This window comes from Solanum verrucosum, unplaced genomic scaffold (genome assembly GCF_900185275.1).
Source record: "Solanum verrucosum unplaced genomic scaffold, falcon-dt-bn FXZP01000009.1, whole genome shotgun sequence".
In the NCBI taxonomy this organism is placed as follows: Eukaryota; Viridiplantae; Streptophyta; class Magnoliopsida; order Solanales; family Solanaceae; genus Solanum; species Solanum verrucosum.
This window is the reverse complement of record NW_026020231.1, coordinates 4,850,421-4,873,071: the sequence shown is the minus strand read 5'-3', so window position 1 is coordinate 4,873,071 and position 22,651 is coordinate 4,850,421. Positions and strand designations below refer to the sequence as shown.

The 22,651-nt window shown below is 34.9% G+C and overlaps 4 protein-coding genes across 5 annotated transcripts; 1 reads left to right on the top strand and 3 right to left on the bottom strand.

Moving 5' to 3' along the window:
- Positions 1–1,295: 1,295 nt before the first annotated feature.
- LOC125832609 (uncharacterized) lies at positions 1,296–2,619 on the bottom strand. The gene is made up of 3 exons (XM_049511801.1): positions 2,345–2,619; positions 2,184–2,250; positions 1,296–2,099 (listed from the first exon to the last, which is right to left on the bottom strand). The coding sequence occupies exons 1-3, from the start codon at positions 2,503–2,505 to the stop codon at positions 1,803–1,805; spliced, it is 525 nt and encodes a 174-aa protein (XP_049367758.1). The 5' UTR covers positions 2,506–2,619; the 3' UTR covers positions 1,296–1,802.
- A 2,960-nt stretch (positions 2,620–5,579) lies between these two features.
- Positions 5,580–8,778, bottom strand: LOC125832410 (uncharacterized). Its single transcript, XM_049511556.1, has 7 exons — positions 8,564–8,778; positions 8,179–8,474; positions 7,742–8,104; positions 7,411–7,547; positions 7,023–7,260; positions 5,933–6,150; positions 5,580–5,854 (listed from the first exon to the last, which is right to left on the bottom strand). Exons 1-7 carry the CDS (start codon positions 8,704–8,706, stop codon positions 5,600–5,602), a joined length of 1,650 nt encoding a protein of 549 aa, XP_049367513.1. The 5' UTR covers positions 8,707–8,778; the 3' UTR covers positions 5,580–5,599.
- A 1,177-nt stretch (positions 8,779–9,955) lies between these two features.
- On the top strand, positions 9,956–13,878 carry LOC125832346 (uncharacterized). Its single transcript, XM_049511488.1, has 7 exons — positions 9,956–10,111; positions 10,269–10,346; positions 10,908–10,946; positions 11,045–11,599; positions 11,677–11,769; positions 12,909–13,085; positions 13,179–13,878. Exons 1-7 carry the CDS (start codon positions 10,034–10,036, stop codon positions 13,299–13,301), a joined length of 1,143 nt encoding a protein of 380 aa, XP_049367445.1. The 5' UTR covers positions 9,956–10,033; the 3' UTR covers positions 13,302–13,878.
- Positions 13,879–15,138: 1,260 nt separating this feature from the next.
- LOC125832067 (CRM-domain containing factor CFM3, chloroplastic/mitochondrial) lies at positions 15,139–22,058 on the bottom strand. 2 transcript variants are annotated; one of them, XM_049511201.1, is made up of 9 exons: positions 21,140–22,058; positions 19,924–20,383; positions 19,712–19,842; positions 18,349–18,690; positions 17,669–17,825; positions 17,279–17,571; positions 17,112–17,171; positions 15,611–15,688; positions 15,139–15,375 (listed from the first exon to the last, which is right to left on the bottom strand). In XM_049511201.1, the coding sequence occupies exons 1-9, from the start codon at positions 21,977–21,979 to the stop codon at positions 15,262–15,264; spliced, it is 2,475 nt and encodes an 824-aa protein (XP_049367158.1). In that variant the 5' UTR covers positions 21,980–22,058; the 3' UTR covers positions 15,139–15,261. The 2 variants fall into 2 exon arrangements, with proteins under 2 accessions (XP_049367158.1, XP_049367159.1); XM_049511202.1 differs by lacking the exons at positions 15,139–15,375; positions 15,611–15,688 and adding an exon at positions 15,870–16,009.
- Positions 22,059–22,651: the final 593 nt, after the last annotated feature.

Here is a 22,651-nt window from a genome sequence, read left to right as displayed (position 1 = left end):
AAATAATGCCCCAGCATCCCATGTTCAATGATTCAGCTATATAAACTTTGGACCTGAAAGTCTGCATTTATCAACAGGAGGCACATAAAAGTGCCCACAACGTGACTGCACAATTTCAGCACCCATGGCATCTTTGATATCAGCCGGATCCACAATAGTGGCTTAGCAACTCCCAGGACCATACTTAGCCTCCAATAGATACTAGACATTAGGTCAGAATTGGTATGATGCATTATCTTGGAAAATCTGAGTGAACGGTCTTTAAGCTGCATTAATGTAAAAATATAACAGAAAACACCAAGTACAAAGCCCAATTCACTTAATATCTCAATAACCAATCTAGCAAATCAATATTTGGATAAACAAACTCAAAAGAGGGAAAAGAGGACACTAGAGGGGGGAAATGAAATATAAAATCCTTGAGAAGTTTTAAGTTGTGGGACATAAATATTTTACATTTATCGCATCCCATTGATTGATAGGTTCATATTGAAATGGTCCTTAGGAATGTGCATAGCTACATAATTTAAAAGGTTGGCTATTCATATGTTTTAGTTGTTTAAGCATGTTCTGCATCTAATTAAAAAGGGTAGCTCTCCTTCACAACTATTAACTAACTTATCTAATGATGCAATCAGGGAAAGAATAACGACAAACTGATGAAGGTTTCTGGTTATACTTGCACTTATAATGGAAAAAAATTGAAATTCTGTCTCTTCAGTCAAGCCCTCTTCTTTGGTCTCTTTGGACCTGACTATTCTTTTATATTTTAGAGGACTCTATTATCAAAAAGTATTTAAGTATTAAATTTTGATTTATCTTATTAAGAGAGAGAGCCGGTGCGATTTACACCACTGCTGAAAATGAACATACGAAGACCCATTTCTTTACTATTCCAGGACTATACAATTTTGTTTCCTATGGTATGAAAATGGGTTCAACTGAAACAAATATTTTACATTCATTCCTCAAAACGACAGACTTTTTAATCAAAAGAACATCAATTTATACAAACAAGTGTTATCTGAGCTAGATAAAGATGATCACTAACCTGGGAATGCCACGGCTCAAGTCAGTGATAGCTATATGATAAGTTTAAATTCCTGAGCAGAATCACATAAACATAGTAGTGCCGATAATAACGCAATTAAATGCACCTTTCATAAAGATATGTGTAAAAAAACTCTATAACTACAGCGTTGATAAACAAAGTTTGACAGAAAAAAGTTCATTACGCATTCTTCCTTGCAACGATACAGCAGAAATTATAAACAAATCAGTAGCACAGGGAAAAATAAATTAGCACAATTAGTAGAATAAATACAAGATGAAAAGAATTTGTCAAAAGCCGATCATCTTCTCCTCTCCTTTGAATTACAATTACAATGAAGGACAAGAGCGACAAACTTTTCAGTCACAAAGACGAAGCCTCTTAAGAGTCTCTCACACTACAGTAGATACTCATTACATAACTTAAGCCTAATGCTTAAAAGAAAAAAACTAACAATCCCAATAGGAAGAGGGCAATTTTTTGGCCTCTCTCTACACTTTGGGTTTCTCCGTTTATTGTTTTTACGATCTCAACTTAACACTCATTCATCACCTCATAAACATATTCACAAACAAGATTTGAATGACAGGATATCGTACATAACTCATGGTGACCCTCTTTCTTTCACTCTATATATACAAGACTAAAACGAATTTGTTTTGGTTTCTCATCTCTCCCCAAAAACCTCACTTTTTAATATCTTTTTCTTTGTTGTAGTTGTTTTCATTATCATCGCTGCAACATGATTTACCTAAGCTACAGCAGAGATGCTGCTGCAGCAGTTGAAGCCTTCAATTCTCACAGCAGCTGGCTTAATCCCAAACTTCACTGGAACACAGCCGCCTCCATTATTACGACCACAAGTCGAAGTAAAGGAGGGTGGTGGTGAAGGTGCTCCTTCTGGAATTGCTAGTATAGGAACAAAATTGTCGTTGCCGAATTGGGCATCCTGAATCAGGGGATTCGAAACCCTGCTGGGCGGAGACCCAAAAAAGAATGGTGGTGATGAATCCATCTCAAAATTGGTCATCTCCACATCATAGCTCCCCTGTTTACAGAAAAAAAAAGTTATCAGCTGTAGTAATTGAATTATAAACAGTTCACATCACAAACTAAATCAACCATAATTTACCTTGGTGAGGATGATATCCAGAAGTTCAGTTCTGGCTTTCAAATCATAATCATTCATTTGCTGATTACTACAAGACCCAAAAAGAGAAACACCAAAATCAATTAACAAAAGGGAAAAAGGGAGAAACTAAAACAGCAGACAGAAGACGTATATGAACCTACTTGATTTGCAGAAATCGAGAAGGTCTGATGGGTTCGTTGAAAAGCCCATTCCGGTGAGGTTTGGGGCAAACAAGACCATCAGAAACAGAGATATCTGCCCGTCTAATTTCTCCAACTCCAACACAACCCATAAAGGCCTTCTGCTGATAGCATCTATTCATTTTTTTTCGATTTTGCACAACAGATCTAAAGGGCTGAAGCAATAAAGAAGAATACAGTGTATCAAAAACTTGAGATCTCTATGATCACAGCTATGAAGATGTATTGGTATATATATATATATGTTCGATATTACTAAAAATAAAGATGATGGGGGGAAATAGAAGGAGTAATTGGATAAGAAAGAGAAATACGTAAATGGAAAAAAGGGTATTTTACCTGTGTGGGTGAGGAACTGATGGCGCCTGTGAAGGGATAAAATGGAGGGGAGAGATTTTAGGGGAACGACGAAGAAAGAGAGGTACATATACCAGTACTAATTCAGTAGTGAACATGAGCAATAAAGAGATAAACATCTCAAACTCCGTCCGTCCGATTAAATTTAAATCGCGTATTATATGGCTCAATTAAAAATACCATTTGCAAAAAAACTTTCTAGTTCAATTAGAGAAATGTAGCTCTCAACTTTACATCATGAAAATCGGTAAATTATTTTTGATAAATAAATATACAGAGGAAACTTTTACATAAATAGAACTATAGAAGTAATAATTTAGTTAAATAAACTCGATCTCAAACAGTTACATTTATAACTCAATATAAAAATATAAACTTAAAAAAAAAAAAAAAAAAAGGTACAGTGAATTTGACCAAGTTGTTGACTGTCCGTCCGAAGGTCTAAATCAGGATTATATAGTAAACATCATAGAATAAATGAATTGTTCCATTGCTATAATTCTAAAGATGAAATGGTCAAATAATTTAATATTAAATTGAAGCATGCAGAAATTTTGATTTTAAATTCTACAAAAATCTAAATCAAGATTATATTTTGACCAAGTTGTTGAAATTAGTCTAAACTTACCAGTAAACTTTGAAATTAATAACAAATGCTCGAGGCCAACTCAAAAGGATTGGGGTCTAAAGCAAAACTTAACAGAGGGGCCCTAATATTTTATTTTTTCATCATATATACTTTTATTTAAATCTACTTTTCTAGCGTTTTTAGATACAAAGTCATTAGTTACTACTTCGTAATTGATTTGTTTTAATAATTCCTTTTCAATTGATAATATAGCTAATTCAATCAATTTCTCTTGAGACATTGTTAATCTTAAATAAAATTAATCAATTTTAGTTTCAAAAAAGTTCTTTCGACTGAGTCAATATTTAGCGAAACTGCTAACATTATTCTATAAGTAATATATGTATTTGGAAAAGAATCAATTCTTTTTATTTGATTGAGTATTTTCATTAGATCATTATCCTCTACTTATATTATTTCTCTCAACACTTTTAATTCAAAAAATAAATCTAAACTATCAATTTCAAAATAACTATTATGTGTTAAAGAAAGTTTAAGGTGAAGACAATATTTTTTTTTTAAAATTCGTCATCTAGTCATCTCAATTTACCACTAAATAAGAAACCAAAAATATTTTCATATGCTTTAATTGGTTCAAATATATTTTGAAGTAAAAAAATAGCATAAAGTAATCAACACTAATTTCAAGGGACTTAGTGATTTAGTTATCAATATTTTCATCAAATTATTTTTTACGAAATTCAGGTTCTATATACATCTCATAAGCAATTTTCATAGTAGAAATCATAGCATTCACAGTATATACTAATTTATTTTTAAAAAAATGGGAGTCCCTAAAAATATGGGGCTCAAGCGATGACTTTAGTGGCCTAGGGGTTGAGACAGTCTTGCAAATGCTCCACATTGGCTCAAATTCAATAATTGTGTTAAAAACTTTACTCAACGTATATAAATAATTAAACATAAAGTTAATAACTTTTTAGCAATCTAGAACGTAGAAATTTAACATCTTAACTAGCTCCATTTTTGTGCTTGTTATTTATTTTGTGAGAACTACGGTTAATGAGCTAGCTTTTTACTTAGAGATTCGACACATTTTGATACTTTGACACATATCATATTTCTTGTTAGGAGCAAAAATTACAAAATCGTTCATGCAACCAACCATACAATTAAATGAATTCAGATCTCACAGAATTAAAATTGCAAAATTGTGGCAATGAACAAAAAAGATTAAATAACGATCGAAAAAGGTGATGCCATGGTAGGTGAGCTTCTAACCTACCACCAACTATTTTGGGTTTAATTATTACTGTACACGGTTACTCCAACTGTCCAAAATTAAATACTTTTTTTACTTTCCTAATTTATGAATCACTCGTGAGAGTAAAATCTAGTGACTAGTATTTTTCTTTTTTATTCTATATTAGTTATTCATTTTATTAGAAAAGTTATCTTAAATCACTTGTCGATTGATAGATCGCATAAAACTGATGATACAAATTAAGACAATCTTTTGTTTGACTGACATGTGTTAAGCTGCTACCTTTTACTTTTCAAGTGCACAATCTTCAGCTTTAATTTTCCTTTTAATTCAAGTAAGGCTGCCCTTGTCACTATCCTCACATAGCCATCTTTTTCCTTTAATCCATTTGCTTATATAAACTTTCTCTCGTTTTAATTTGTTTGACTTGATGCGAAATTTAAAATCTAAAAAGAAATGGCTTAATGTTTGTAATCTAAAATCAGTGATACGTAGAAAGTATTAAAATAACATTTAGTCTTATGATTATATTTATATTATGTGAAAAGTTAAAATTAGAAAATTTTAAAAAAGAAAAGAAATAGTCTTTTTAAAACAAACTAAAAAAATAGTAGGACAAACAAATTAAAATAGAGACAATAATTCACTATTATCAAAATTGTTCATAAAATTCTTTTGTCATCCCAACAGGCCACATGCATATTTGAACTTACTTTAATTTGTACTATGCATGGGTCACCCACCCTTAATTTCTCTTTTTTCCAAGTACTTATTTACAAAACAACAAGTTTATGAGGGTATTAAATTAAAATAGCTAGAGTTTGAAATATACATTGTTAATGTAAAATAAATTTTACACTATCAAGTTATTTTTATCAGCTTATAACAGGTGATATATCTTATTTTGAATCCTACATTATAAGCGAAATCTACTTATAAATATTGATTTGATAGTATTAAAAAATTATCTAGTCGAACAATATATAAAAAAAAAACTTAAAATCATTCAACTAATGTGTGCTGGGAAAAAAAGTGGTGAAGCATCTCTATGTAATTTGCCATCAGAAACTCTGACTTTGCTCATTTTGTCTTCACACCAATGCAATTGTTCATCATTCACTTCACTCATTCTTAATACTCTTGATACCACTTTTAAATCTATTAATCCCATCAATATATCCATTTCTTCTTCTTCTTTTAATCTCCTTTTTCCCAAGCTGCATTTTCCTGACCTACCAATATCCTTCACCCTAGTCTTTTTCTGCATATATCAAATAAGTTGCTCGTTAAAATATGATGAGTATTTATAATCTTGAAAATAAATCAGATAGATACGCGCCTTTTTGTTGACTTTCTTGAGTAAGAGGAGAAGGGTAGGGTCAGTAGAGGCTTTTTTGTTTCTCCTAAAGAAAGCTGTCATTAGTAATTGACAAGGATTCTCTTTGTCTGCTTTGAGGAATTTCATAAATGTTCTGATTGCTTCTTCCATTATCCCAAGAAATGAATCTGATGATATTCTCGACCATAATTCTTCTTGTCCTTTTTCCTCATCTGAATCTAGTCAAAATTTTGTTATTTATAATTTCGAGATGGAGACAAAAAGAAGATCTAAATTACATACAATATCATATTATATTAGAAGAAAAAAAAGTTCACTATTACTAGTATAGTTTTACTTGCTTCAACAAGTCAGGTACACACTTCATTTGTTTCAATTTATTTGTCTGATTTTAACTTGACAATGAGTTAAAGAAAGTAAAAGAGATGTTTGAATCATGTGATCTTAAACTAATGATACATAGAATGTATTAAAATATCATTTCATCTTGTGTTCTTAAATCTATCATGAAAAAAATTGAAATTAAAGAGTTGTAAAAAATAAATACACATTCTTTTTTAAATGGACTAATAAAAAAGTATGACGAACAAATTGAAACGGAGGGAGTATCAATGTTAAGACGAACAAACTGAAGAGGATACACTATAATAAGTACTTTAAAGAAAAGTTCACCATTACTTGACAGTTGACACACGGAATTTAAGTAAATAAAGAAAGACATTTGAATTTTGTGACCTTAAACTAAGAATATGTAGATGGTACCTAAATGTCGTGTGAAAAGTTGAAATTTAAAAGTGTCAAGAAAAGGGAAGATACATTCTTTCTCGAACAAACTAACGAGAAAAGTAAGATCAACAAATTGAAATGGAGGGAGTATAATGTTAAGATGAACAAATTGAAGTATCACGTGAAGATGAACAAATTGAAGTATTATGTGACAACGAACAAATTGAAATAGAGGAAATATCATATTTAAGTCAGAACAAATTGAAATAGAGGTTGTACATGTTTCGTAGGACACCTATCCATGTTCGTTATAAAAATTATTCATAAAATACTTTAAACTCAAAAAAGGGATAAACTAAATTACCTCTATATTCAGGAACTTGAAGCAACTTTGGAGCTAAACTTCTCATCCTAGCATAAACCTCAGGTCTCTTACCATGTTCATATGGCTCATTCTCAATGTATCTTTGTAAAAGCACTTGAAACTGTTGAAAATGTTGAGCTACATAAGCAGGACAACCTGGATCTTCTTCAAGACGCGAAGCTCTTAGGCTTTTGAAGTATTTGTAATTCCAGCTCAGCGCTTCCCATGCTAAGCATACCTACACATGTCAGCGTATTCAAGATTTGAATTTGATGAATTTAATGTGTAACTTCTTAATATATACTTAACTCATCGCTACTCTTGTTATAATGGATTCAGAATTTAGTATGTGTTAAAATGTCCGTATGTATTTTTGCTTCCTGTGTACCTGTGCTACATAAGCAGCCTCCAATTCGTGATATGGATTGTGTCGAAACTCCGATGATTTCCTGTTTTTCATCGCCAATTTATGAACAACCCTGTCTGATATTGATCTTGGACATGATTGAATGGATCTTAGTGATTCTGAAGAAAAGAAAATGAAGAATTTAGATAATGTTGAAAAAATATATAAGTAATAAATTCTGAAAGTGTAACGTTTAGATGTTTGTTGCACACTTCAGTTCTATAGTTCAAGTCTTACTGTCACCCATTATGAAAAAGTTTTTCTACGTGTTTACCAACGAAATTGAATTTGAGTGGGCAAAGTTAGACATTACCTGTTTCATGGAGTTTTTGTACACTGATTTTATCTAAAAACAGCATTTCTTCATCATATTTTTGGAAGACGGTATAAGATTCCCATTTGGGGCAACTTCTTCTTGAAGAAGAAGAAAACGGATCTTCTTCTCCTGAACCCGAATCTTTAATGGAGCTTCTCCATTCAGAAGAACTCTTAGAAATGGACCCAACACTATAAGAATCTCCAAATATTTTATCAATATTATTATCCTCCTTTTTTCGAAATTCGAGTTTCTTGCTCTCTAACTTAGCTGGTGCATAAACCAAGAAATTATCCTCTCTACAAAACTTTCTACTCTTCTTTACTTTCTTATCCTTCGTGACTTTTGTATAAAATTTCCCTGCATCAACAGAAGCCAGTGTGTAAATCAACACATTTTTAAAAATTTAATCAACGATTAAACATTGTACGTACCATGATTAATGTCATTATCCATCATGTTCAAATCACATTTGTTAGTATTCGATTTGAGATTCTTCTCTTCAACATCGTTATCATCATCACTATGAACAGATTCTGAAGCTAGTGATGCATAAACAGAATCTCCTTCATCAGCCACTCTGCTATTTAAGTTATATTCAACTTTTTCACTTTCGCCAAATGTGTGTGCTAGAAAATGTTTTTCCTCCCCTGTTTCAGCTTTGTTATGATAATTATATTCATTTTCTTCGTCTGAAAACTCAGCAAATTCATATCCATTAACTCGATTCCTGCAAAACTCACAATAGTTTGTCACATGGAGTTTGAAAACATAGAGATAGATCATGACTAATAACATACGATACGATACGATACATACCTCCAGAAAAATAGATTTCCGCCAAGAAAGTAGAAGAGTTTGCTAAGTAAAATAGAAGTGAAGTAGGAGAAAATGAGGAAAAGTTGAAATGAACTTGAGACATTATAGAATAGCCTTGCAATTTTTTCTTTAGAACATTGCATTGTTTTCTTAAATTTGGTTGAAATTATGAAGATTTTTGAGTTTCTAATGATCTTCTTCTTTACTTAGGTAAAGCAAAAAATAACCAAGTGGCACTAAAGAATAAAAAGGTCAGTCCTTTAATTGCTTTCACAAATTTCCTTGTTTGTCAAGATGGTCCTTTGCTTTTTTTCTAGATCAATTATATATTCCATAATAAAAACACAAAATATAATTTTTAAAAAGAAGAGACCAAAACCCAGCCACACGCATTTGTAACTTGCTCTTTACAAAAGAATTACTCCATTAGAATACTCTGGTGCAGGCAACATGGACGGAGCTAGGGTATCGGAAGGGAACCCCATGTCGAAAAATTAAACTCTATATATAGCACCTCCATTAATTTCAATGATACATGTCACCATCAATAGATATCAGATAACTCTAGGTAACTCTATCCACCAACTCTGAAACACATAGGAAGAAATCACCTAGTGTTTTTTTTTCTCAATTAGAATTAAAACCTGAAACATTATGATTCTCAACCATTTTATTATCCACTGGTCACACCAATACGGTATAAGAATGTTATTCTTTTCATTCTATATGAAGAAAGAGCCAGGACAATAGTTAAAAAATAGTACTACATTTTAAGGTTCTCATATGGAGCACTTCTATTCTTAAGGTTAATTTAAGTTATACACATTTGATGATATATACGAGTAAAATTGTTAACTTGTTATAATAAGTAATTTATATTATTTTCTATTGTTGTTCATCTTAGTCTAAAAGTGTAAAAAAGTTGCACTGAATATATGGCCTATATTTTGTCTCTAACTTGGCCCCAAAGATTTGTCAGGATTACAAGTAGGATGTAGTAGTTCATTAGTGGGACAGCATCCTATCCTAATCGTGTTTAATGAACTTTATAAGATCCTTAAAATAAACACTTGACATTAACTAAATTTTGTGAAATTAAAGCACTTGTAATGTATGAAAAACAAAGTAAAAATGTTTTTCAGTGCTTACAAAAAAAGAAAAAATGTATTCATGCTCTAAACTTGTATTTAATATGTATATCGTCATATATAATTACTTTATAATCTATGTATATAACTGGCTAAGAAAAATAGTGAATTGGTCCGGCTATTTGTGTAAAGGTGAAAAATGTTGCAGGACTATTTTGTCAGTTTCCAATAGGGTAGTGGGCTATTATATGGGCCATAAAACTACTGGGCCATGAAAGCCCAATTAAGTAGCAACTGCTTTCTTCTCTTCCTCCTAAGGAAAAAAAAAAGAACATTCCCTTCCGTCCTCCGGCTGAGAGTACGGTGGAAGAGGCTGAGAGCAATGGCCGGCGACGGTTTACCGTCGAATGTGACTGGAATGTCTAAAATAGAGTTATACGATGTTATGTCTCAGATGAAGGTACTCATAAATGTGTATGCGTGTAATAATCCATACATAATTTTCGTACATGAAGATTAAATCAATTTTGATTGTTTTTCTTTTTGTTTGTTACTTGTATTCTCTTCCTAGATCTACCTGATGAAATTGCTGTAAATTCTTGTGTGTTCTTGTGTAGGTTCTTGTGGAACAGAACCAGCAACAAGCAAGGCAAATTCTCATCCAAAACCCTAGCTTGACTAAAACACTCTTTCAGGTCTTATTTCACTTTCACCTTTTCTTCTGATGTTACTCGTTTGGTTTACTTTTGACCTAGTATGTAAATTGTGCAACTATTACTGTTACAAATGCTGAAATTAGGGTTTTAATTTCTCTAATTATTGGAATAGTGTAGTTACACTGAGAAAGTGTGATTTGGTTTAAAACTTGAAATCAGATATTCATGAGAAAGTGTGATTTGGTTTAAAGCTTAATATTTGAAAGTTGTATGCCTTGTTATTTTGGAAGTTTGATGTTTTATATAATTTAACATTTAGAGAGGCGTGATGTAGTTGGTGAAATGTCAAATTTTCATGTCTTAAAGACAACTCTCCTTCCCCTCTTGCAAGCTCTCAAGATAACTTATGCATTGATTTTACTGTGGTATGGGTGATGTTTCAAGGAATTACTGTCTGTCTTGTATTATGAATCATCACAAGATTCCGTGGAAGATTGCGACTATTAGCTTTCACAATAGGAACCCTTCATATGAATTTGGAGGTTTCTTTGTTGACTTCTTATTCTCTGATGTGGGTTTTTACAATGATGTGTTTATTAGGCACAAATAATGCTTGGGATGGTGCAGCCCCCACAAGTGGTAAGTTGGTGTACATATTATTTTGACCTTATGAAATATCTATTTTCCACGCCTACAATGTGATGCAGTTCTAGATATGTACTTTTTTCTGCTTTTAGATACCAACCATCCAGCCAACAGGAGCATTGAGTACTCAGCCATCAGTATCTCAGCTTTCACAACCAATTGTTCAGACCACTCCATCATTGCCAGGGCATATTGGCATTCAGGAGCAAACAAGAAAGCAGCAGCAGAATCAACCTGCTCCAATAGTGCCATCCGCTTCTCTTCCACCCTCGAACCTTCAATCCACATCCATGCCATCTCATCCATTGCAGACAGTGCAGCAGCAGAAAGGACTTATTGGTGCTCAAGCCACACCAATCTCTTTACCACAAACCTCTCAAGTTCCTAATATGTCCCAGCTTCCTCGTCATTCTGCTCCACCACTGCCATCTCATCTTCAACAACAGATGCATCCAGCATCTCCCAAGTTGGAGCAACCAATGCAAACTAGTGGAAACCAACACCTGGCTATGCAACCACAGCTACCACCACAAGTGAGACCATCGATGCAACCCTTCCCCCATCAAGTTCACCCTCACATGGGGCCCAATGCTGGTTATCCGCAATCTGGAGCAACCCAGCACCACCATTCACAACCTGCTTATCATGTAATTATTATGCCTTTAGTGAGTTTAAGGTTTACTTTTTCCATGTATAAGATGTAAATATTCCTTTTATCATTCAGCCTGCAATGAGGCCTCCAGCAAGCATGGGACCTTCTTTTCTACCGGGACAACCACCTGGTCAAAGTCAGCTTCCACCCCAGCCTCTATATCAGGTGCCCTAGTTTTTTCAAATCTATGTGACTGAAACTTTATGTTACCTTTGGCTGTTTCTTGCTCTACTAAATTTGGTTGATGTTAGTAAGGACCATGGTTAAATTTAAGTGCCTCTTAATAGTTACCTCTTTTCAAATGCATGACTCCGTGCCAATCTTGCTGTTTAAGATTTCCACATAGCTGTATTAAATACGTCAATGTCATGATCATTCGTTATGTGGGATTATGAAGTAGGATAGATGTAGGGGTTTCATAGTCTTGGCTAAAAAATATCTAATACGTTCAGACGTATGCTAGAATCCATCATAGTTTGCATTCTATCTTTGCTCACTTAGCTCATGAATGATGCTTTGCTGGTACTGTTTTCTTTTGAAAGATCTGGGTTACTGACTTTCTTTAGCATACCAAATCATTCCTATACCCTTGGTCCCTTCAGCCCAAACTAACTGTTCTATTTTGACTCTATTTTCATATTTCTTATTTGACTATCAAAATATTCTTAGTTTATTTGGTATAGTTGGAACTAAAATGTAGTATTTTTCTTGTACTTTTACCATTTATTGTCAAGGTCATACAACAATTTGCAATATTGTTCTTGTTGTTTCTTTTGTTTGTACCTTCAACATTTAAGTTTGATATATTGTGTGACCATCTCATTTAAGCTTCTTAAACCTACTTAATTTTATTTTCGATATGCCCCTTTTGGTTTGATTCACAAACACGTGGATATTATTTCTGCAAAGGGTGGTAGTTAGACTTGAACTAAGGACCCTTGTGTTTTTTCTAATACCGTGTCAAATGTAGTATAACCTCAAAAAAAAGTTGTCAAAAAATACCTTGTCAAATTGTGTGAACACAGAATGTAAAAGTTAAGGTTGTTACAGGTGGCACACTTTATCTTCAGTAGAGTTTAAAACTTGACAAAGTATAACTTGTCAACCATTCCCAACTCATCTTTCTGTAACATGATGTTTCCAATGACAATCTAATATGTTAGTTCTGGCAATGGTCCACAATGCACTATAATTTTTGGTGTCTATTGCTTGAAAGAGAATTCTTAGCTCTTACTCATTTTAGAGTATATGTCTAGTACTATTATCATGGGATTTGACATGCTTTTGTATGTGCAAATATCTAGATGGGAGGTTCACATTTGAGACCAGAATTCAATCAAGTTGGAAATTCAATGCAAGCAGATCGAGGATCTCCTTGGATTCCCAGCTTACCAGAGAATACATCAGGAACACAGCTCCCAGGGCCACCATCTTTCCCTGCACAGATGGGCCCAGGCAATCAGCCTCCTAGACCAGGAGCAGTAATATATCTGCAGTCCTATTGTTCACGTTTTTAGTTTAAGAACAGACTGTTGGTTTCAGACAAAAAATAAGTTAATCTTGTTGATGTGCAGCTGTCCCCAGAGATGGAGCAGGCACTTCTTCAGCAAGTAAGGAGTCTGACCCCAGAACAGATTAACATGCTACCTCCGGAGCAAAGGAATCAAGTGCTTCAGTTGCAGCAAATGCTCCGTTAATCAGAAGCAAGTGCTGCAAAAGACGGTTCTGCCAAGAAACTGAAATATGCCTATCTGGCTAATCGATTTTTCTATTTATCAAACAATCACCATTGGGTGTAGATGGACAGTGCGCTCCTTGTTCAATGGTGTATTTCCCCCTTTGTTAAGGTTATTTTTCCTTAGCTCAAGTAGGGTTGCCTGTTGCTAGCAAATCATAACGGCTATAGGCGTTGATGGAGCTCCTTTGGTGCATATATATCCCATCTTCTCCATCCTGGATGCTCTCCACTTTCTTTTTTATGTACCGTCACATATATGTAGCATGTCACTGTATTAGAAATAGCCTAATGCTCCTCAAATATGAGATTGTGAAACAGTATAGTCCCTTCCATTTATCTTGTATCCAAAATTTCTAGAAACATTTTGGATTTGCAGATGCATCTTGTTAACAGTTTGCAGGACTTTGTGGAAGGTATAGTTGGATTTCATTTTGGGGGTGTGTTCTTTTATCACACTAGGTGTACACAATGATGTCAATTTTTTTGGATATGCGATATTTATTTTCATTGTTTAGTATCAGAAAGATTTGAGCAAAGCCTGGACTCATGCAACAGTGGATGCTTCTTCATGGATTTCATTTGCCCCTCATTACTCATGAAAGTAAATAAAGATGTCCAATTTGTATAGTTTAGACAGCCATGGTCCCAAAAATGCCTTTCTTGCAATCGTGTACTATAAGAAGAATGCTTCGAAAATTTGAAACCACATGAAAGTTTCCCTTTTGTTCTGTGAATCATAAATATTCACTTCTACTCGGTAGAAACTTAAAATCTAAAAGTTAAGAAATGGAAAACTAACTTATTCATGTTATCTTTTCAGTTTGCCTCTTTTTCCCCCTCGGATATGTGATACATCTTTGACAACTTTAGCTCTATAATTCAACATAGTAATTACAAAAACTGGAAGATAGGACAATTGACAAAGCAATTACATCTACACCCATTACAATGTTCACCCCAGAAGACAAGCACTCCATTTAATTCTTCCATGTACGATTCGGGCCAGTTCATTCTTTCATTGGAACAAACTGAGCTTGAATGGATTGAATGATGTGAAACCCCTTCCACAGTTTGAATCGACCAGTGATCCAAAGGCTCCATCAATGGCCATAAGCAAGTAGTTGGGATCTGTGACCTCAAATTATGATCCAAAACCTCAGAAGGATGATTGTTGTGGCTGCAATGATAGTGTCATACTTGGTCAATAAGAGCATACAATTTATAGTTGGGATCCATAGCAACCAAACAATAGTTCTAATCACATTTACGCACTGGAAGTTAATGCCACTGTTAGCATGCCATTTGTTAAAGTGTAGTGAATATTAAGCGCATACTCCCAACACATAAACTTATGTAGTTTGCAATTACTAGGTATCTTCTGGACAAAATTGACCAGTATATTTATTTCATTTGAAGACCAGTAAAACACAATGCAGTTGAAGACTTAATCCCACACTTGAAGTTAAAAAAAAAAAAAAGAGCAATAAAATAGTTTTATGACGGGCATTATGAGGTTTTAAATACAAACAAGTAGTTGGCAGATCTCGTACTGCTAGTGTGATCATAGAATTGATTGTGAAACATAATTTCCTTGTTCTTCCAGTTTGTTGGACCATCAACTTTTCCTAGAAAGATGTGCTATAGCTAACTAGTTCCAATCACATTCTTCATAGTCTAGTAAAAATGTAAAACTTCTCTCCGTGCCATCTTTTTACATTTTTCACTTGGTAATAATAATCATTGACCAGTAGATCTTATAAGTTAAAATGGATATACATTTATTCTCTTAAAACTTTTAAGGAATAAGAGCTCTAAGAGTAGTCTTAAGAATGAAGGTATGAGACCTCAATGATTACCTCAATAGGACCATGGCCATGATACAATGCAATTCCTCATATAGTATTAACCATGTGGTGTTGTTATCCTGTTTCATTGTCCTCAAGACTGGAGTACTCTGAATCGTCATCATTTTCCCATTCAGGATCTTCATCCTCGTCATCACCAGACTCTAAAGATGAATCTTCATCTTCACTCTGCACACCGAATAAAAATTTAGTCAATATGGATATCTCGTTATACTGATCCTTTTTCTTGAAATACAAAAAATTCACCCTTCCTCCCCTGGGGACCCCTCCACATCCTTCGCCGCAAGAAACTATCAACAGCTAAGACAAGAGGAAGCCGCGCACTTAAAGACAGTTCTCCACTATCATATAAGAAACCTCCCTGATTTTTCTTAGACATCCAGAGGAATTGTGGTAAACTTACTAGGGATTCCGAGACATGATTGAACTGATCAAGCGCCTCCAAATTGCTAGTATTAATGTCCGCCTTACCAAAATCAACCTATGGACAGACAAGAAGAAAATTCAGTTAACAAGTATAGAGAGTGGAATACCCACTTTGAACTTCAAAAGTACTGGTGAAGAACACTGTCGGTGCGCATAATACCACGGTTATCAAAACTAAAAGAAGATCCAATACGATGTGGTGTTGTTCATAGAGAACCATATTTTATGTAAGTTCTTCACTTTTATATACCAGGAATTCTCACACCATATCACAAAATTGTTACTCTATCAAGACAATGATGAAAATAGAAGTCCTTAGATTTGGTTACAGAGATCAGACTCGGTCTTCTTTGTCACATCTCTATAAGATTCTGAACTGAAATTTGTAACAGAATCTGAGTTTTGGTCAACTTCCAAATATTAGGATTTGGTCTTCTAAGAGATGGCGATCTTAATCAAGAAACAATTATTTTATCCATTGTAATTTATTAAGGTTTGTTTGTTTTTTGATGAAGTAATAGCAGATCGCATTACTGGCATCAAGATACATAAACTACAAAAGTTATGTAAGCAAAAATACTGTAAGCTTCTTACATTGGAAACTTTGACAAGACCATAGAGCTTACAAAATCTAAAATGTTATCTGGGGAATCTACAGGAGAGGAATTATGCCAGCTATACAAATAAACTAAACATCTAGCTTTAAGGAATTATATTTTAGTTGATAAGCCCTCAAAACATCATTTGTTCCTTTCTGTCCAGACACAGCAAAATATATTTGTAGGGATCATCTTCCATACTTGTTTGATGGCTTTACCAACTCTATTGGTACACCATCCTTCAATTGCATCTTTACCAACTCTATTATAATGCTTAGAACTATATTTCTCTATGAAAAACTACTACAGATGGGCTAAGGTCATTAATAGGAAATATTACTTTTTTGAGTAAAGAAATTGATTTCAAGAGTATCTTCAGCTATGCATGATCATTGGCCTTTGAAATATGAATAATATAATAATACTCCAATAGTCTGATCCCACATTAAACTTAATTTCAATATGCTCTATAGTTTATACGAGAAAGATGCAAGGATAGATTATGCACCAACTAGTAAGGATCCAGTTAACATTTTTTAAAGCTAACAGAACTGGAATCAGAAGCCTCCAAAAGGTTTGCAAAATTCGGGGAAATATCTCAACCGAACTGTTAGAATTTGCAGCAGAATAAACACCAAGAAAAGAAGCACGAATAATCGGACAATTTGCTGAAGTTGGACTACAAATTATTATGATACATGAATATATAAGTTCAAGCAGTATAAACTATAAAGCTGGCTACCTGACACACAGGCAGAATAACTGAAGAGCCCAAATCAAGAGGAAGGAGAGTGCACAGTAACATAAAAAGCGGTAACATGAGGTATATTAGCGAATTGCACTACAATAACAAATCCAAGATCAGAGATTTTGCCTTACAATTTTACTTTTCGTTTGCTCTATCGTCGTCTCCAGCTCGGCTATATGTTGACTGAGAGCCTACAAGAGAGCATTTAGGATGCCAGATAAAACAAGTAGATTATCAGTAAAAAGTGAGATAACATCAATTTATAAATGGGACAGCTGACAGGTATAAGATGAAAAACCTCATAACGCTGCAGTGCCACTCTACGTTTTAGTGCTTTTGCTTTTGTCAGAAGGTTCCTTGGCCTGAGGCTGATAGGCCGCCTATAGTTCTTCCCACGGTAGAAAATAAGAGCATAACCTTTTGGCACTCTTTCTATTGCCACTAAAATCCCACCACTTTCATATTCCAAAAGTCTAGCTGTTTCTTCAACGAAAGCAAGTACCTTTTCTTTTGATATTAACTTAACAAGTTCTCTATGTTTCCAATGCAGATGCATGTTCTCAATAACACCATCAAAGACACCACGAATACCTGGTAGGTAAGCATATACATGAGTTCTCAGTTAAATACAGGATGTAATCAATAGATTGACCACAATATTTTTGTTCCAAAAACAATGAAAACTCACCAAGTGGCAGGTACGACTTCATTCTTAATCCAACTCTGCGCAACATGACCCTTTCCTCCTCTGTTATCGTTTCCAGGTCATCAGAAGGACCAGCAGGAATCCAGGATTCCACAATCTTAGCCAAAATTTTCTCTGCTTTAAGCTTCTTGGTCTGGGACTGTTCACGAATCATATAAAAACTATTAATAGAAGACAAAGGAATCACCAAAATAAAAAATGAAACATGACTAGGGAAAAATAATTTTGGAAACAAAGATTAAGGGAAGAGTTTAAAAACTTCTTTTGGCAGGACAGTTTCAGAAGAGCCAAACATTATAACAAAGAATGAAAGAAAAAAAAGCTACAGAATCAAAAAACATGAATAAACATAAGAAGTTTTGAAAAACCAAAAAGCCTATACACATAAAAGGGTATAATGAAGAATTCCAAAGACACCCAAACTAAAGGTAAAGAATTCTATAGCTCATCAATTGATACCTTCCAATAGCTTGATAATGCAAATACACCTCGATGACACCAAGCTTTCTTTTTAAAAATCAAAAGGAAATCTGATGGATTTGAATAAAGACAAACATTTGCAACAGAATGCTAAAATAAATTGCAGTAAAAACAACGGGTCATCGTGAAAAAAGCTATCGTGAGAAGTTCTTGTAAAATTATAAGGAAAAAAATATACTTACAATCTCAAATTTATGTTCAAGCCGCTTGACTACTCTGGCCGTCTTAGCCATTGCTGCTTCTTTTAACATTCTCTCACGTTCTTCAGCAGATATTTCTCTCCCCCACCGAGCCTGAGCCTCATAAAATTCTGCTAAAGAACCGGCAACGGCCTGTCCATCTGTGGTCAATGGTGCCACTTTAGCAGGCCCGCTCCGTGTTTGCTCTTCAACATCTTGGATCTGTTTTGTCAACTCTTGCCTTTCGGCTAAAACAGCCGCAACAGTAGGTGGGACAAAATCCTTTCCTCGATAAAATATTATGTAATATTTGTTTCTCAGAAGTAGGACCCCTCCTGTTAACATCTGAGATGCAACTGATATGTTAGTGGTATTACTCAGCAGATTTCCTATTTTAACGGCACTCAAGATGTGCTGCTCAGTTAGGTGTACCTGTCTACGCCCTAATTCTACAATCCTTAACCCCACCCCCACCCCCACCCCCCCATCCCCAAACAACAACAACAAAATGGGAGGCATACTTCTAAATAGTTTCTCTAATTTACCAACAGAGCATAGTCTTCCCATTCATACAGTACAAGAATTCTCATAGAAGCCCGTACCCGATTAAAAGGGACAAAAGAACCTTAAAATCTGACAATCCACGGAAGAATATTTGTATGAACTTTATTATAAAAAAGGAATAACTTTAAGAACTTCTGACTTCCTAGAAAAGCTGATTACCATATCATTGTAAAACTGAAATCAGCTGATATATGATTCCAACATAGGATGGCGCCCATAACTCGATGGTGATTATATACTGTATGGCGTAAACAGCTTATGATGAGACCCAAGAATCACATATGACAGGATACAGAGCATGAGCTTTTTGGGCAAAGAAATCTGTACATGATGGGCTATGGCACTTTAAAAGTGACAGAAGGAACAACTAAGATGTATTCTAAATTCAAAAGTACTGTTACGTCTCCTCCAGACAACTTTTCAGGTTCACATAAACAGGATCAATTTTTTCTTCTTTCAACTATAACTGGTGTCTGCAGAAGGGAAAAAGAAATGGAAAACACAATGTGAGAGCCAACACTTCCTTTTGGAAGGTGGAATTATGAACTATGATCACTTGGGCTATTAAGGACCATCTAGAAGTATTTATACAAGAAACTTAGGTGATATGACTAACAACCTTAACACAACCTAATTTCATGAAATCAGTATTCCCTGTGAGGGAAGATTATAGTACCTTTGAATTAATATGGCATCACTCAGACTGAAAGCAGTCACAAACAGAAGCAACTAATATATCAAGGACATTCTTTCCCATATCTTTTTATTTGGGATAAAATCATATCAAAACATTCTAACACACCTTTAACTCTTCTGACATCAGCTTGTTGTTTGTGTTCTGAATTCCACGTTTGACTGCTATTTTCACAACTAAACTTTTCTCCCAGAGCTTGACTATAGCAGCAGCCAGCCCTTGATGATTTCTGTTTCTCCCTAAAAGGAACACCAGGAAGATAACCGTGTCATAAGGTTAAACGATAAAAAAGTAACAGTACTTAAAGGGTTGAAACTTACCAAGAGCAAAATGACAGGGAAGTGATTTAGCAATTTTTCGTAAATTAGTCATTTCTGCATTTGTTAGGCGTGATCTCATTCCAGTAGGAAGAAGTCGGAAAGGTGTTTTATAGCCAGGAATTGTTTGAGGGAGCAAATCAGCATCAACAGGAAGTACTCCCGTACCCCACCAATCCTCAAAACGTGGGCCTAAACCATCTAATACCCTACTGAATTCTGATTCCTCCACAGTCATGCTTTGGACACTATTAGGATGAACTTGATTACGATTTTCAATAACTGGATTAAAGCTTTTGTTGTCTTTTGTAATAGATTTGTCAGATGAAACATCTGGAACAAAGAGAGCATTGTCTTCCTCATTCACAGATTGAGATCTTGAAGAAGGCCCCTCGTAGTTACTTCCTCGATACACCACCATAACGCTCCCAGCCCTCCATATCACAAGCCCTCTTGTCCGACGCTGACATCCAGAAAAAAGAAAGTCCGCACTTCAAAATTTCTTGCAAATACAATATTCAGGTAAAATACAAATGATAAAAAAAATGTATAGTGAGGAGTAGTGAAGGCTCAGATCAACTTGTTCAGGAAATACTTTTAGGAGTTTGCAGGGTTAGTCCTTTTGGTTGACAGGGGAAGTCTTTTAGGTTGACTGATAAATCCATCCTATAACCCTTTTAACAAAATGCTTGGAATTAAACTTGAGGTTTGATATGCAAAGAGTTCATTAGTTGTTGCAAAACTATGTTACAAGATAATTGCTTGTAAATTTACCTATGTTTTCCTTGAAATGGAGTTGAAGACAATAACTCTACTTATTCTACATCTACATGGAATACATATGGAAAATATGGAAATCATAGTGATGAAAATTGTTCTCGTTTAAATCGAGACCATTTAAGGTCAAATAGCAATTTCATTTCTAAATGAAGATTTATGAAGAGATCTCTTTCTTCAATGTAATGGTGGTTTTTAGTATTGCTTCAGAAGTATTATCTAATCTAGTTGGACCTTTAGATTAAAATGTAACTAGGACTATTCGTCGTAATCATGGCCATCACAAGGACAGTACAAGAAGAATAGAACATTTATACAGAGTCTGGAAATTATCTTAAAGAATCAAATGACGCATACCCAAAGAACGCAAGACAAATTCAAACAAATGCAAAAGCACTACACGACCAGTTAGTGCTATCATGGTAAAGCCAAGGGCACCAACCTCTACAATCTCGTGGCCTGTTCTCATATCATGAGCCAAAACCTCATGAAACTTGAGCCTTACCAGCTCATTCTTCCTCCATGAATGATGAATCTTCTCCAACACTGCTCCTGTAACCCCAGCCTTAGGTACATTAATCCTTTCTCTCAAAGTCATACCCATTCTCCTCAGCCTCCTCAATTCCTCATCCTCAATGGTTAGCTCAGCCAGTGACGGTGCCTTTACCGTCCTCTTCCCTCCCCTCTGCACCTCCACCGCCTCTTCCTCCACACTTCGTTCCCATGGCAAATATGTATCTCCCTCATCATCACTCTCTTCCAATATCATATCCGGTCGAACCCAATCCCTCTTCAACAAATCCCCTAACTTCTCTTCTTCACCGTTAACCTGCATTGTCGAACTAGAATCCAACTTCAAATTTCCCTCTTCTTCATCTTCTCCTTCTCCTTCATCGTCAGAGCCTAATCCTAAGTTTCTCAACCGAAGCACAATCCTATCTATGGCTGTAGTCCCTACTCTTGTGTTCTCGTCAAAATATCTGGTTTCCGTTTTGGATTCGACGGTTCTGGAATTGGATGAATGCTTTACTGGAGGAGATGTATTGGGCCATTTGTTTAGCCAAGTAGAAGAGCGAGAGTTGTTTGATTTCACAGGGGTCGAACTGGAATTTGAGTCTCTGTAAGGTTTCCGATTATCCTTCCGGGGAATGTTGGTTCTGGTGTTGCCGGCGGTGATAGTGCGGCGAAGGAAAAGGAAAAATGGAGGTCGATCAGAAGGTGTAGAGAAGGAAGAGAACAACTGTGGTGTCAATTGTGTAAATTTCGCCGTCGACAAGGCCATTTTTCAATTAGCTCAGCTTCTTCTTCCTTCAGTTAGCTTCATAGTAATGGGGGCAAAATGGTTTCAGTTGACAGAGCTTGACGATAAGATATCAATTCGGATATTTTTATATCTACACGTCAGCCTTCGAATTTATGACCCGACCCAAGTATTACTCTTGATCCTCGTTCTGCCATATCGGCCCGCAAAGGATTTTGGGCCCAGAAAATGTCGTGGAACTGGCACCAAGTAACCACTTAGGACCATTGTTTAAGTTTTAGCCAGTACCCTGAAGCTCATTTCAGAACAATAAGTCCTTAATTTCAATATTTTAGTTCAAAGTTGAAACCTCATGCTTGAGCCTTATAATAGCGCAATATAAGCTTTAAAATAACTTTCAAACCCTGATTAAAACTTAAATAGCAACCCAAAATAGTTATTCATGCACCTCACTCAAATATGTATCTGTAGACTGTTTTTTCGAAGAACTAAACACGATGGGATGAATAAAATTCTTTATCCTTAACTAGAGATTTCAAGCGGAAAAACTACTAGTAGGCAATGAGTCCCCCTTAGATGGACTCTGATCTTGATTAGTCGGACCAGTGAATTACTGACACCCGATGATTAAACCAAAAAGATACATTTGAAAAAAAAGAAAATATGTGTGGAATAGAAAAAACACTGAAATAT